General features: G+C 46.3%; 1 protein-coding gene across 2 annotated transcripts in view; it reads left to right on the plus strand.

Annotated features, from left to right (window-relative positions):
• Positions 1–15,170, plus strand: part of MTURN (maturin, neural progenitor differentiation regulator homolog) — a 68,402-nt gene that overhangs the window by 13,943 nt on the left and 39,289 nt on the right. Inside the window, exon 3 of one of the 2 annotated variants that reach the window (XR_003611693.2) lies at positions 7,898–8,059. Coding sequence is in view for 1 of the 2 variants with exons in the window: in XM_028119264.2 (XP_027975065.1) it covers positions 7,898–8,008 (111 nt within the window). In the remaining variant the exon portion in view is untranslated. Of the gene's footprint in view, positions 1–7,897; positions 13,334–15,170 lie in introns of those variants that run through there. The other variant, XM_028119264.2, reaches the window with a different exon arrangement.

A 15,170-nucleotide genomic window follows, 5' to 3' on the forward strand; every position in this document is an offset into this window, starting at 1 on the left:
ATCCCAGGACCACAAGATCATGACCTGAGCCAAAATCAAGTGGGATGCTTAACTGACTGAGCCACCAGGCACCCCTGGGGGTTTCAATTTTTAAAAACTTTGCCTACTTTGCAGGCTCCCTGCTCGCGGGGAGTCTGCTTCTCCCTCTGCCCCTCACCCTGCTTGTGCTCTCTCTCTCTCAAATAAATACGATCTTAAAAAAGAAGAAGAAGACCCAGCACAAGGGCTTGCCCAACTTTGCACACTGTGCTTTTCCCCCTTCTCCTCTCGCGTGTGCCTTCCCCCCACCAAAACGAGCAGTATCACAGTCAGAGTCCTCCCCCGACATGTAAGGAAATCTGTTGTTGGATTTGAAAAGCAAAAAAAGTTTTTCTTTTCCTTTTTCTCCATCTCACTCCTCCTCTTTTTTCTCTATTTCTTAATCCCATTTTCAACAAAACATATCGATCATTTGCTATTTGCCAAACACCACTTTGGAGAGTGAAGAGCAGGAAGCAGGATGCAGTGCCCAGTTCTTGCCCTCGAGGGGCTGACTTTCTGGGAGGAGAGACAGCTGCAAAAATGTACGTGCTACAAGGCAGAGTCCAAACACTCTCCTAGATGCTGTGCAGAATTAGCAAAGGAGTTCCGTTCCCTGCTGTGCTCACGCCCCTTTGGGGAAATATTTCCTAAGAGGACGTTAGTGACCTTGTACCGCAGGGTGTTGTTTGTAGTCTCTTTACCTAGTTGTGGAGGCTCAGGATATTACATGTTGAGGGACCCAAGCTTGGTGGGCAGGCCGCTCTGGCACTTGCTGGCTGTGTGACCTCAGCCAAGTTACTTAACCTCTCTGTTTCTCATTTTCTTCACTTGTAAAATTAGGAAACAAATGCTGATCGTTCCCTCAGGGATCTATGAAGATCCGGTGATGCGGTTCTTGTCAGGTACTTAGTACAACACATTACACAGGCTCAGCACTGAATGAATGCTGGCAGTGACACGGACGGGGTGAGCACACGAGGCAAAATACTGTTGGGAAGTAAGTAGGCCTTAGTGAAACCTTTTGCAGGACTCTTAGATTTTTGTTGGAGAGAGAAAACAATTGCTAAGTGATTTCCACACACGCTTTCAGCATGTGATTTCAACAGAAGCATCCAGCTAAGGTAAGGGATTTTTAAGGAAGTATTCTTGGGGTATTATAGGCAGAAGTTTATCAACACTGGTTTTGGCAAAGTAATAAACATCCACATTCAGTACCTCATCCGGGCATCTCACTGGTTAGAGGCTGGTGCTGCAGAGAGGACGGAAGCAGCCATCCCCTAGAGGGGCATGTGAGCAAAGAGCCTCTGGGCGCCAGGGTTATGGCTGATACTTTTTTTCTTCTTTTCTGTATTTCCTAAATTTTCAGTGTTGTCACAGAAAACATTATCAGAAACTATGTTGTGTTTTTTTTCAAACCTATATTGTCTACAGTGTGTAAGAAGGGCTAGGACTATCAGATGTGAGTGGGCTCACCGAGGAACAAAGTGCTGGGCGGTGGCTTCCTGAGAAGTTGACACCTGGAGACGTGGCAGGATCCAGATGGGCTCAGAGGGGAGGAGAGCTGGCCAAGAAGGAAGTCCAGAAGGGCCCATCATGGCCCTGCGGCTCAGAGTCCTCAGAGATGCCCCCTGGGTGGGGGAAGGTGGCTCAGCCTTGCCCGGGCCTGTCGGGCTCCCCTGCGCTTGTGGCCTCTAGCAGGTCACTTGACCTCAGTGTCCCCATCTTTAAAACGGGGGTCATGCCTGTTTTGCTGTCTTGCGGATTCTTGCGGAGCTTCAAAAGCAGACTAAGAGTGCAAAGGACTGTCACAGCCCGTTCACACTGCTGAGGTTTGTCTCAATTTCTGGTTCCCTGGGTGAATTCATGACTCTGGATGTAGCCGGGCAGCTTCCCTCCCAGAGGGACACACCTTTGGCTCCTCCTCCGGGGGCCTCCCAACTTGGACCTCGTTCCTGCTAAATGTCCTATCCAAACCGTACCTGTATGTAAATGACAGCACCAAGCAGGCTGTCACTGGCATCCGCAAGCGGGCAGGTTTCTCCCTGTCATGCAACCAGTAAAGGCCTCAGAGACACCCATCAAGAGCCTTGATAAATGCGAATTGGAGAATCACTGGAGTCTTGCATTTTTCTTGTTTAAGTGGCCCTTGGTTGACAGTTGCTGGTCATCACATGATTGAGCTAGGTAATAAAATAGTGGTTATGGATCTAAATAATGGTGATTGTGCCACTTATTTTTTTCCTCAGTGTTTTCATATCTTTTATTTACTGACAACTGAAAGGCTTCCCCTAGTTAAACAGTTCACAAGAGAAGAGAGAGCTCACTGTGTCCAATTTAGTTGCAGAATCAAACCTTATTGTTGCCCTTTCTGTTTCTCTCAAAGCTTTATTTTATTTTATTTTATTTTATCTCAGAATATTACTCCTCCTCCTTTTACTAACGCTGTGGACATTTAGGGTCGTGAGGCATCTGTTGTTAAAACAACATTGTGTGCTGTTTGGTTGATGTTGCTTTGACGGCCCTACCTGGAGTTGGAGCCCGTGGTTCCCCATGTCTTCTTGCTGTCTTTGACCCTGGTCCCCTCCCTGGGGTTGCTGTTCCAGCTCCATGTTTTTTCTTTCAAAAAACAGAAACACTTCATTCTACCAGCAAAATTCCCCTAGTTCTAGCTCGTGGGCCTGAGCAAGATTAATATTTTCAGTTTACCACTAATGGGTGAGGAGCCAGGGATTAAACCCCACAGGAAAACCCTTTGTGACCCAGAAAAAGTCCAGTTCTTGCTTCTACTCTCATCGTCTGGTTAAGAGCCTGGAAGAAGAGAAAGAATCCACCTGTGGGAAGCTGTCCCAATGGGTCAGAAAGTCTGATAAGAAAAGATGATGCACTCGTGTGGGTTTTAGTAAAAGACATTGAATGTTGATAAGCTTATCATAGCTTTTGTTTTCTGCTCACGTATGAAATTTCAAACGTGTGTATTTTTTAGGAAATACAATGGCTCCTGAAAGTAGGAGAGTACTTACTCGTCTTGCCCATTTGGGTCTTACCTATCTTGCCACTTACCCCTTTTTTCTCCTTTTTTTCGGACTGACTGACCAGGATCTTGTTGTAGGTTTCTTGGTACCCCCAGCATCGTTGATCATTAAGATAAACAGTGGCAAATTCCCCAAAGCTCTAGGTAATACTTAATACTCAGAGTATGGTTTTTGGACTAGTAGTATCCCCATCACCTGGGAGCTTGTTAGAAATGCAGAATCTCAGGTCCCACCCGAGACCAGCTGAATCAGAATCCACATTGTAAGTAGATCTCTGGGTGAATCCCATACATTGTAAAGTGCTCCAGGGAGTCCTCTGGGAGGAGCTTCCAGGGACCTCTGAAGCCATAAGACACTTGCTAAAAGCACCCTAGCTAACGGTGCCCTCCAAAGCAGAGACGTCCTCTCCTCTCCCTTTCTTTCATAGACCCCTGCTAGCCCCTGTGCTGAGCGAGGGCCACCTGTGGAGACAGCAGATGCGAAATGCCAACCAAGTGTGTCCTCAGCTAGTTTACCCCACTTTCTCAAAGACCTGGAGTGAATCCTGAAGATCACTGATATTCTCCTGGATCTAAAGAACTTTCATTCTCAAGCATTGGCATTTCTACCTTTTAAGTACAACCCTGTTTGGATGGATGGGCCCCCAGAAGTTTTTATGTGACCATAAGTTGCCCAAAGGCACCTTCATGCACAGCAAACCCCTGGAAATGTCAACGCCATTGTTCAGGGTTAGCATAAAGATTTTTTTCCAGTCAATCGAAAAAAATTTACTGAACAGAATTAACGATTATGACTATTAAAGTAATTTAAGTGAATCAGATAGGATTTCTTGGCCTGTATTCTTTTCTTTATAAGAATGTACACACACAGGGCGCCCGGGTGGCTCAGTTGGTTAAGCGACTGCCTTCGGCTCAGGTCATGATCCTGGAGTCCTGGGATCGAGTCCTGTATCGGGCTCCCTGCTCCGCAGGGAGTCGGCTTCTCCCTCCGACCCTCTTCCCTCTCGTGCTCTCTATCTCTCATTCTCTCTCTCTCAAATAAATAAATAAAATCTTTAAAAAAAAAAAAGAATGTACACATACAGTAAAACCAAGAACACCAGCATCCTTACCAGTCTGTCTCTATTCCTGTGTTTGGCATGGCTTCTTCTTTTTTTTTAAAGATTTTATTTATTCATTTGAGACACAGAGACACAGAGATACAGAGAGAGAGAGCATGAGCAGGGAGAGAGGGAGAAGCAGGCTCCCCACTTGAGCAGAGAGCCCGATGCGGGGCTCGATCCTGGGATCATGACCTGAGCTGAAGGCAGACGCTTAACCATCTGAGCCACCCAGGCGCCCCTGGCATGTCTTCTTGACTGTTAAAAAAAATTTGGATCCAGGAGCACCTGGGTGGCTCAGTCAGTTAAGCATCTGACTCTTGATCTCAGGTCTTGATCTCAGGGTTGTGAGTTCAAGCCCCACGCTGGGCTCCACGCTGGGTGTGGAGCCTACTTTAAAAAAAAAAAAAAGTGGATCCAGAAGTTAAACGTCAACTTAACCTGCCATAGATGGGACTAGAGACGGAGGTGGGAATGCGGGGTTATTACTTGTCTGTATGGTATTCTTTGCAATCCCAGGCAAATTATAGTTCTAGTGCTTTTTCTGTTCTCCTCTGTGCTTTTCTCAATTGTACATACTTTAAATGTAGACATTAACGTTGCACATTGAATTTTTTAAAGGGTGTATTACTCAGTAGAAGACATTGAAGCCTCCAGCTGTAGGAACAGCCCTGGCAGCTGGAAGGGAGTCTTCCGGGTACCTGGTGGTGAGGTTGTAGTCTGTGATCTGATGGCCTGGGTTTGAATTCTGGCTCTGACGCTAGGGGACTCTATGCAACGTATGCAGCCTCGCTAGGTCTTATCTGTAATAGGGGGATAATACCTACCCCATAGGAATGTAATGAGGACTAACGGAACTAGTATATGTAAGGCTGCCTAACTCCGTGCCTAGCAGGTGGTAACATAACCAATATTAACTATCATTATTAAATCTGAAGTATGACCAGATTGATTTGTTGAATGGCACGCTGGCTGTGAGTCTGAGAATCAAGTGAGGAGGCTAATAGAGTTGAGTTCCTTATTCTTCTTCCTGCTTGTTGTATACTGATTAACAGTGAGCTGGTTCAAAAGCAGCACAGCCAAAGGGAGAGGGAGAAGCAGGGGCTGGAGGCCATCTCCCCTTGAATAACTGAACTGCTGTGCTTTAAAACGAAAAGCCAAGATAAGAGGACCTAACTCACGAATCCACCTAAGGCTCTACAGCTTGCAGCCCACGGCAACATTCACTTTCTCATTTCCTCTCCGTAGTTTCTCTGGACATAGAGCAGGTGTCATGGTTCCCACTTTACAGAGAGGGATGCTGAGGCTTGGCAGAGGTCCCCAACTAGAGCCCTGACTTCTGGATGCTGGGTCCAGTGCCTTTTCCACACAGCCTCTCAGTGAGTCTGCAGACCCTGCACTATGATGCCTTGGAAGTCGGGAAGGCCAGAGAGAACTGCTTCTGTTCTTTCGTCCTCCTGGAAGGGTCAGGAGTGAGCAGTTCTGGAAGTCGCATCCCAGGGAAGGGCCTCACATGTGCTGATGCTCTAGACCTGAAACTATGTGCTTTGGGTTCACACCAAAGGGAAGGTGGGGAGCTAGGCAGAGGAGAGAGGGGAAGAGAAGTAATGGTTTTGTACTTGGCTTGCTGGAACCTCTTCTACAGACCACCCTAAGCCAAGGAGAGGAAGGGTGTTGAGGGGTACCTGTGGTTGGGGCCCGTGTGAATTACTCAAGTGTATCATGAAAAAGAATAATCAGTGGTACATGTCTTTAGGACAAGATGGCAGTTGTGTAGATGTGTGCTTCGACTGCACTCTCTTTACCCATGGCTGCGTGGTGAATTGACCACAGTCTTTCCCACTGAGCCTTGGAATCCTCAACCCAGGGCTCTAGGCAGCAGCTGTGCACTCACATCTATTAAGTGAGAGGGAACCCACTGGCCATTCCTCTTTTAAGGGGTATCCCTTCAGTGCAGTGAGGAGTCACATTTATTGTTGAATTAATGCATCCTCTGCTGGCATCTCGGTGATTCTGGGGCTTTCGGTAGGGGCAACAATATTTCTGTTTTATCAGCGATTTAAATATCATCACTCATTTGACACTTTCACCTTGCTGTGTCACCAAGCAGCTCTTCAAATAAAAAATGGAACATCAGAATACTTGCCATCTGTGTTCATTGTCGCCATCTTTTCTCTCTCTCTAGAGACAAACGTTATCTTGTGCTCATTCCACTGAGATGTGAGAGGGTGACAGCAGGAGGAGCAAGGGGCTTCTCACTTCCCCCAAGCATACACGAGATTGCTCCACACTGTCCGGGCTAGCAGAGATGCGCTCCTCCCACGCAACCCCTCCAAGTCAACAGTGGCCCTTTGAGACAGCTGCGGTCCTCTGGGCTCGAAGGGGGAAGCGTGTGTCTACAGCTAGTCATGGCCAGCTTGCCAGGCCCCATGGAGAATATGACCAAGGGCTTGGCAGATGATCTTGTCCGGAGCGTGTTCATAGGGCTCTGGGAGACTGCAGGAGTTGGGGTTGGAGAACTTCAAGGGAAAAGCATTATTTCGATTGGGACCTAGGGTTTCCTCATGTCAGCATTTGGGCGGGGTATGGGAAGAAGGGGAGCGGTTGCAGGGCACTAGGGAGGCAATGCAAAGCAAACAGAACGGTCCATCTTACTGTAGGGGCTTCATGCAGTTAGCTTGGGTCCCAGGGCCATTCAGTGAAGTTGCCTGAAAATGACCAGTCGAGGGGGCCACCATGTGAGAATGTCAGGGCCACGTGCAGACTAAATCGGATGGAGGAGCTGGGGGACGGAAGCACAGTAATCATGGGCAGGGCCCAGGGGTAGCCAAGGCCACGGCCCCCTGCCAGCACCAAGGCTTTTTGTTCATAATGATCAGGCCCAGCAAACAGCACTTCGTTTCCAAGCAAAGACCAATCAGTGCTTTAAGAAAATGCTTCCTGGGTATTTATTGTGAATTTCCCCGATGATAATTATAGAGCCTTTGGAAAATTTTACAAAAAGACGAAAAGGAAAAAATTTACCCATAACCACGCTGCCTGAAACAATACTCTTTAAAATTTGGATGTATCTCATTCGAAGTCTCTTTTGCTATGGGGTTGTGTATAAATTTTAAGAAAATCTGTATCATAATGAAAATGCAGTTTTTACCATGCTCTGAGCATGTTTTTGTATCAAATTACTCAAAATACTATTTTAAATAGGTATATAAGATCCCATCTTACAGATGCACCGTAATTTAACCAAAAAATTAAACATTTCAGTGGTTTTCACATTTTTACGTGTGTGTTATATGTTTTTTGGGAAGAAAATATAGAGGGGGATAGATTTTTGAGTCGTGATGGAACAGTCAGTACTGTTCATCGTACTACGGCTGACATCCCAGATCTCTGTGTGTGTGTGTGTGTGTGTGTGTGTGTGTGTGTGTGTGTGCGCGCGCGCATACATTCTATATTATTCTACGTTGGTGGTGTGTGGTGCCATGTTTTGATACTTAAAAGTAGAGAGTCTCCAGGCTCCCTAATAAAACCTGGCCCTTTGGGTACCAATCCATTGAAGGATTGACATTTCCCATCTAACATGTTCATAAAAATAGTTGTAGGGATGGTTGACTCCAGTGGGAAATCCACAGCTGCTGTGCTAAGTCCTGTTAAATGCTGTTGAATTTCGATCCGATGTCTTTGGTTATCTGGCTGCCCACGGGCCATTTGGCACTCATGGCTGGTTCTCTTCTCTCTCCTCCAGTTGTTGGGGCTTCCGGATGCGGACGATGATGCATTTGAAGAGTACAGTGCAGATGTGGAGGAGGAGGAGCCCGAAGCAGACCACCCCCAAATGGGGGTCAGTCAGCAGTAACCTTCCAAGGGCTCCCGCCTGAGAAGGAGAGTGAACCCCCTGGTACCTGAGGTGGGGTCGCGTGCTCCTGGGTTAGCATTTTTGCATTAGCACTTCGAAACAGGACGTCTGACTCCCAGCATCTAAATTAAAACTAGGTACCTTTTTATTGACCGCAAAATATCTGGGATGAGCTTTGCTCAGAAGTGACCTGAATTTTACTCCCGTTTCAGTGGGTTTCTATGGGGTTTTCTCAGTAGCCTTTGCCATTTTGAATTTAGAGTCCATTTTGTGGCTGACTGTTCTCTCTTGAGTTTGTGTTGGAGAACTAACATTAGCGGACTCGAATGTAGAGAACTCTGAATGTATTAAGGATATGTTTTGAGTCCTCAAAGGTGACATTATTGAGGGAAAGCATGACAGAAGAAATGCAGTCTGCACTTTTTATGTACTTTTTAAATGTCCATGAGTGAAGGAATTTGCTTATAAAGCATGAGTTTTAATATCTAGTCATTAAACTGCACAAGTGCAAATACAAGGGCAGAAAAAGATAATCACTTAGCTTTGGACTAAGAGGGGAAGGGAGGCAGAGAAGCCTTTGTCGAAGTGTTCTGCCATTACTAAGTTACCTGGATAGATAGCAGCTGGTTCATGGTTAGTATAAACATTACTTGCATGTTCAGTTATTTTAAAACATGCTAATTCCAAAGCCACTTTTGAAATCTAATGGTGGAAAATATCAATGGGGTGACAAATGATTGATTTCTCTAAAATCTCTATAAACTGTCCCACATATGAAATGAAACATTTACATTCTCTCTTTATAACCAGATGGCAACTTGTTAAATCATGAAAACATTCAGAATCCAAGTGCCACTTAAACTTTGAAGCCATAGATAAATTTAATGGGGGAAATAAACCAGGATAAAATTTTTTTAAACATATGATGGAATCCTTCTTTAATTTCTTAATTTGTCTTTTATTCCTTAAAAAAAAAGGTCAAGAAAAGGATCCCACTGTATAATTTATTTAAAAAACTGTAATCAATTCCTTGGAGGGACCTAACTGTAGTGAATTTTTAAAGCGATATGAAAGTGGGAATCTTTCAGTCGTGGGTTAGCTTGATTCAAATGGGAACTTTTCAATGATCAGAATACTAAGACAACTCACAGAAACAGCTACTTAATAATTGAAAACACTGCTGTCATTACTTAGCCAACAAATACTTACGGGGGAAGTCCTTTGTAATGCCAACGTGGAATTATTTAAAGTATTCATTTTCTTGGACCCTTCTGGATCTCTCAAAGCGGAATGCCTCTCTCACAACCCTTGACTAAACATAGCATCTGGGATGGGAATGTTTTTAACATGCATACACATGCCTGTTAGGTTGTCATAGTTTGGGACTTTAAAAAAAAAAAAAAAAAACCAGCAGCAGCGAGCACAGAGCTTCTGGGAGTGTTGTATATCTTCCAGGCATGTCAGTATCAACCTGATGATCTCTCCATTTTCTGCTTGATTGATTGGTGCCATGGAGAGTGCGGCTACTTGCGGTAGAAGAGGGTACTGCAGTTTTAAGTCATGGTGGGAGAACAGTACAGTGGTTTCCATCCATGCTTCAGTACCCACATGTTTTCTTTTCTTGGCAAAGCGTATTGAAGGTTAATTTCAAGTGAAATGAATTTCCTTCCGAGTAGCCTATTCCCACCGCAAACCTTGATGTTTCATCCAGCGGGGAAGCATATTCTGTGCTTTGCTCCCTTGCCTGTGTCCCCATTGGCTCCGTACCTGAGCGCAGGTAGTTGTGAGCTGCGTTCTCTAGATAGCGCTCGGGTTTGGTAACCTCTGTTTTAACACAATAGGCTGAAAGAATAACTTCTGCCACTGGGATGAAGAAGCTTGACTAGCTTGCTCCATTTGAAGGTAAACTGGAATTTTATACATAGAGGCTTAAGCTCAATTTACATATGTTTGCAAATGGAACAGACATTAATATAAAATGTATTTTATGAAAAAGCGTTTAGGCTTTGACCAAATGCATTTTGGTATTATTATGTTAATGTTCTATTTATAAAAATTGAACTGAGATCAACTCAGCCATTCAGTGGGCTGAGGAGAAATCTCGTCTTTGTTCCGCCCCAGGGGTTGAGGATAACAGTACTGTGTGTTGCTTATTTTCATGGCAAAACCCCAGAAGGCATTAGCAAATCGAACTGTTTCCTCCAAAACTTCCTTGTTTTCTGATGGTGCACCGCCCCGGCCGCCCTTGCTGCCGCACATGCCCGCTCCCTCCCACCGGCCGTGGGTTCGGCCGTTTGGCTTGTATGCGGCATTAAAGCTCGCCTGGCGCAGAGCTCCTCCCCACCCCGCATGGGCAGTGAGGTGGGCAGCCGGCAGCCGACGTTGTTTGGGAAGAGGTTCCGTGGTTTGACAAATTCCTGACTTTCACAAACAGATAAACACTTACAAAGAGGCAGTGTGGTGCGGTGGGAAGAGCATGGACCCGGGAGTTGGGAGAGAGACTCGGGTTCTAGCCCTGGCTCTACCAGGGACTGCGTGACCTTGGGCAAGTCCCCCAACTCCCCTGAAACAAGGGCTGTTTGCCCTTCCTGCTTTCACCACTGTCGTTCCATAACTGCCTTACGGTGTGTGTGTGTACTAAGAGCAACAGTCAAGGAAACTTTTAGGGAAAGGAGAAAGAAATACGTTTTGAATTTTGCCAGGAGGCTGTCCTGAGCGTGCTGGCCACCGGACTACCTTAGAATATGTTTCTGATGGTCTGTGAGTGTCCGGACCCCCTTGAGCCTGATCCTGAGGGGCTGATGACTTCCGGTTCCTTAGGCGGAGGACAATGTCAGGCCTCAGAGATACAGAAACAGACTTGTCCCAGAGGTGCAGGCTCTGTCTGCTGAAGGCTTGGCTTTCCCTTGTGCCCCGACAGACTGGGGCTTCGGAAGTGGAATGAGTTTAACTTAACTGAGAGAGGAAAATTTGCATGAAGAAGAGCTGGGAGAGAGGGAAAGGGGAGTACTTTGACTTTCTGCCATGTCATCCAGGAGAGAGAAAGAGGAGTGAGAGAGATCGAGAGAGAGACTGTGTGTGTGTGCGCGAGAGCGTGTGAGTGTGTGTGAACGTTGGGGGGAGGGGGATGATTGATGGCTTGTTGATCACTGTGGGCCAGCCGTGAAGTCCTGCCTGTGATAACCTTACCAAACCTTGATCCTGGGCTTGAGTGAATCACAGAGACATTTTTCTTATGGCTGCCTAGTCACTGGCTCTGCCTGAGAGTCATACTGAGCACACTTTGGTGAACGGGAGAATGAGTTAGGGAGCCAGGGAGGGAGGTGGGACCCCACACGACACCCGCCACCACTCCGGCTCTGTTACACTCACGTCTCCCAGACGCATAGCAGTATGTAGGACTTTGGGTTTTTTCCTTTTTTTATATGACTAGAACATGAAAAGTCTCGTATTTAGGAATTTTCCCTGTGTCCTGGTGCCAGAATTGGTTTCTGGGGTCCTTAAGTGAAAAATTTCTTTCCTCTCATGGCTACTGTCATTTTTCACATACAAATGGAAACCTTTCCTCCAGCACAGCGACATCTCTAAAGATTGTGTCTTTCTCATAAGAGCACAAAGTGTATGGACCTCGGGGAGCTATGCTTCCAGAGCATTGCTGGAATTTATATTTTAGAAATCTACCTTGCATATTAAAATTCACAAGTTGGGAAACTGATATGAACAAATCTGATTTCCCACAGTTCAAGAGGCACATAGGAATAGACAGGACTTAATCTGGGGTGGGAGGAGATGAGAAAGGGAGAATGGGAGAGTTAGGGTCTAATTCTTTAAAAAAAAAAGAAAAAAGAAGCCAGAAGACAGGTATTATGTACGCTACAGGAAAACTGTTTTCATGGCTATGCCACTAGGAGCTGGCTTTCCTCAAAGGGGCTGCCTGCACGTTGAGAGGCAAGGCCTGTGTGGGAGATGGATTTGTGGCTCTACAAATGCCCCACAGCCAAGGACATAGCAGGTGTCCCGCAAATCTGGTGTGGTTTTCCTCAGTAAACCAGCTGTCAGCCAGAGAAGCCTGTCTTTCCCAAGTGCGACCACATCTGCGGGCTCTGATCACCTGGCAGGCAGCAGGTGAACCAGACTTGATCTTGCTCTCAGTGTGGTTGAGGCCATGGGTCAGGAATGCCCTCGGGGGCTGGGGGGCAGAGCCCGCCTACTCCACTTGCTTCAGGGTTGTAGAAAGAGCACAGTTAAAACTCAAGTGGATCACAGATCCCTCTTCCGTATAGCGACTGTCAACCCCAAAGAGGGGCACTGCCTACTACTTAGTCTTTACCTACTACTTAGATTACCAGAGAAGCCTAACATTTTTTTTTTTAATGAAACACGAATGCTCTTCCACAAAGACCCAATTAGTTATCTTGGTTTTGTGACACCAGGTATGACCTGAAAGGCTGCAGTCTTTTAGATGTTATTTAGAATATCTACAACTTGCTGGGATGCCCGTAGCCTCTGGTGTCCATGGCAACGTGGGGTCCGTGGTAAATATCTATAGCTCCCGTCCCCCTGGGTAAATCATTAAATAAGATGGTGTCGTTGATATTTTTATTTAGATTTGTATTACAAAAATAGAGGACCCATGAGCATCACATGTTAGAAACCTCATTTACGGCACTGTGTGGCTGAATAGACCCAAGCCGTTGAAAGCATGCGCCAAGCCGCATCAAAATAAACACTTCATTTACTAAGAACTGTGTTCAAGTGATTCAGGCCCACCGAGAAAGCAGATAGTCTGTTCTTTGCACAACTGCCTTTCCCTGGTTCTTTCTTTTGTTTTTGTTTCTTAAGAGTCATTTTTTACCTTTTTTACTCTGAGTACCTTCCGATAGCCAGGTGGATAAAGACGCGGCAGTCCTGCGTACACACGTCACCCTTCTAGAGGAGAAAGCAAATTGTCAGTTCTTGGGAAAATCGGAAACGATTACTGTGAGCCGGTCTTTGTTTGTGTATGAGAGCAGAGTTGAGCCATCCATGTGAGAAGCAAAATCAAGGAACGGTTTTGGGGTTCTTTTTCCTTAGGCAAAAATGTTTCATGCAGGGTGTGGATGTTTTCTTTGCCTTTATATTTCCTTTCCAAGAAATCTCTTGTAAATGACAAAACTGTGAAATGGGTTGCCAAAAAAATTGTTGCCCTTTGTTTTAGATGCCTCAAACAGTGTAAACCCTAAACTGAACCCACATTGCTCCGTCCTCCCTCCCCAGAGAGTGAGGGTCTCATCCGCCGATGTAATTACCATACGCTTGCTATTAAAGAGCCTTCCAAACTCTGGCGATGTTTGCGTCTTTTTTACTCCGTCCACAGTGTTTGGTCCAGAGGACATCTCATGGGACACAAATGGGGGACAGAGAATGAGGACCGCCAGCTAGTTCTGCGGTTGTCCGGGTTGGGGCTGGGGGTGGGGGCAGCCGGGGGGAGAGAGGGAGGAGGTTGTTTCGGGAACCACTGACACGGTTCAAATGTTAGTAATTTAAGACATTCGTGTATCTGTTGTGATGTGGCTGGTAGTGAGTGATTTCCCAGCCTTCCTTCAAACCAGTACTTGAGGTGTGTATATGAGGAGCCTGTTCTTTCTCCCGTAGTGAGGTGCCATGTGCATTCTGTGGCACCAGTTAGAAAGCTGTGGTCACTCTGTGACAATGTGACACAGTTTCCCGATAACTGCCCTCCCAGTGATTGTTGTACAGTAAACAGTGGTATTCTAAAGAATAAATCAGGAGTTGGCGGTGAAGTCCCATTATTTGATTAAGAACAAGTTTCTTTCCCCAAATGAATAGGTCTCCACGGATTGTTAGATGAGATTTGAGATTGCCTTAGCAGATGCAGCATAGAGGTTTGTGTGTGTGTGTTAGCTACCGTCATTGGTGGTTCTCGGTTTGGGACGTGGCTCTCATCAGAGACTGGACCCGAGTGGTGGGCTGTGTGCAAGCCTTGTGAGCCTCACTCATCAAAGATTCTGGTTCAGCAGGGTGGTGGCATGATCTTCCCCAGACAAAGCCTTTCTTCTGGGGGAATTTGTTTGTTACTGTTATTTGATCACTTGCACAGATAACCTTTATAAAATATAGCTTGGCTCCTTTATCTAAGTGCAGGGCTGGTGTTAGAAAGACCCACATTTTCCCCTTTGCAGTGAATCACTCTGAAATCGGTTGGCTGGGGAAAATGGTTCTAGCCCTTGGGGCGCCTGGGTGGCTCAGTCGTTGAGCGCCTGCCTTCAGCTCGGTCATGATCCCAGGATCCTGGGATTGAGTCCTGCATCGGGCTCCCTGCTCAGCGGGAAGCCTGCTTCTCCCTCTCCCACTCCCCCTGCTTGTGTTCTCTCCCTTGCTGTGTCTCTGTCTGGCAAATAAATAAAATCTTTAAAAAAAAGAAAATGGTTCTAGCCCAGTCTCCTCCCTGACCAGCTGTGTGGCCGTTGGTGTGTCACCTCTCCCCACCCCCACCTTTGTTCCCTCCTCTGTAAAAATAAGAGTATGGGACTCATTTCCAAGTTCCCTCCAGGCACTAGCATTGGGGGAATGTATCTTGTCTTGGCTAGTGGGGTTAGGGAGGGTGGGAAACAAAGTTTATAAGGAAAATGCTGTCTCATGAAACCAGGGCTGGGCAACCGACATCAGCAAAACTATTTCTCTGATTTTGAGCCCATCTTCCTTAGAATCCCTTTTAGAAATAAAAACCCCAGCCAAAATAGTGGGTGTATATTAGCCCAAAGGCTGGCATCCCAGAGTACTTTCTCCTGCCTTCCTGCAGTTCTCTTTGTGATCAGTGATATGGAATAAAGAGCTCTAACAAAATAGGAAGATTTGGAGTGTTTTGCTTAGGGATGTAACAAGCAGCCTCATTTCCTTTAGAAATGAATCTCGTTTCCATAGGGAAGTCAGGTCAGGTGGGATGCTTCATTGTTTCTAGTGTTCATTGTGGACATGAATGGGTCAAAGGAAGTCAAACAAAGTAAACCAAACTAAAGCCACTACCCAGTGCTTGGACCCTGTGCCGGGGCTGGAGGGGGCAGGCTTGTGCCTGTATGCGGTGGCGGGGGGGGGGGGGGGGTGTCTCAGGGGGCTGGCACATAGTTTTGCCTGGTGCCCTGCTGAGTTGGGGTGAGCGAAC

Source organism: Eumetopias jubatus, unplaced genomic scaffold (assembly GCF_037043125.1).
Source record: "Eumetopias jubatus isolate StellerSeaLion01/CBP00866 unplaced genomic scaffold, mEumJub1_p1.0 scaffold_14, whole genome shotgun sequence".
NCBI lineage: Eukaryota > Metazoa > Chordata > Mammalia > Carnivora > Otariidae > Eumetopias > Eumetopias jubatus.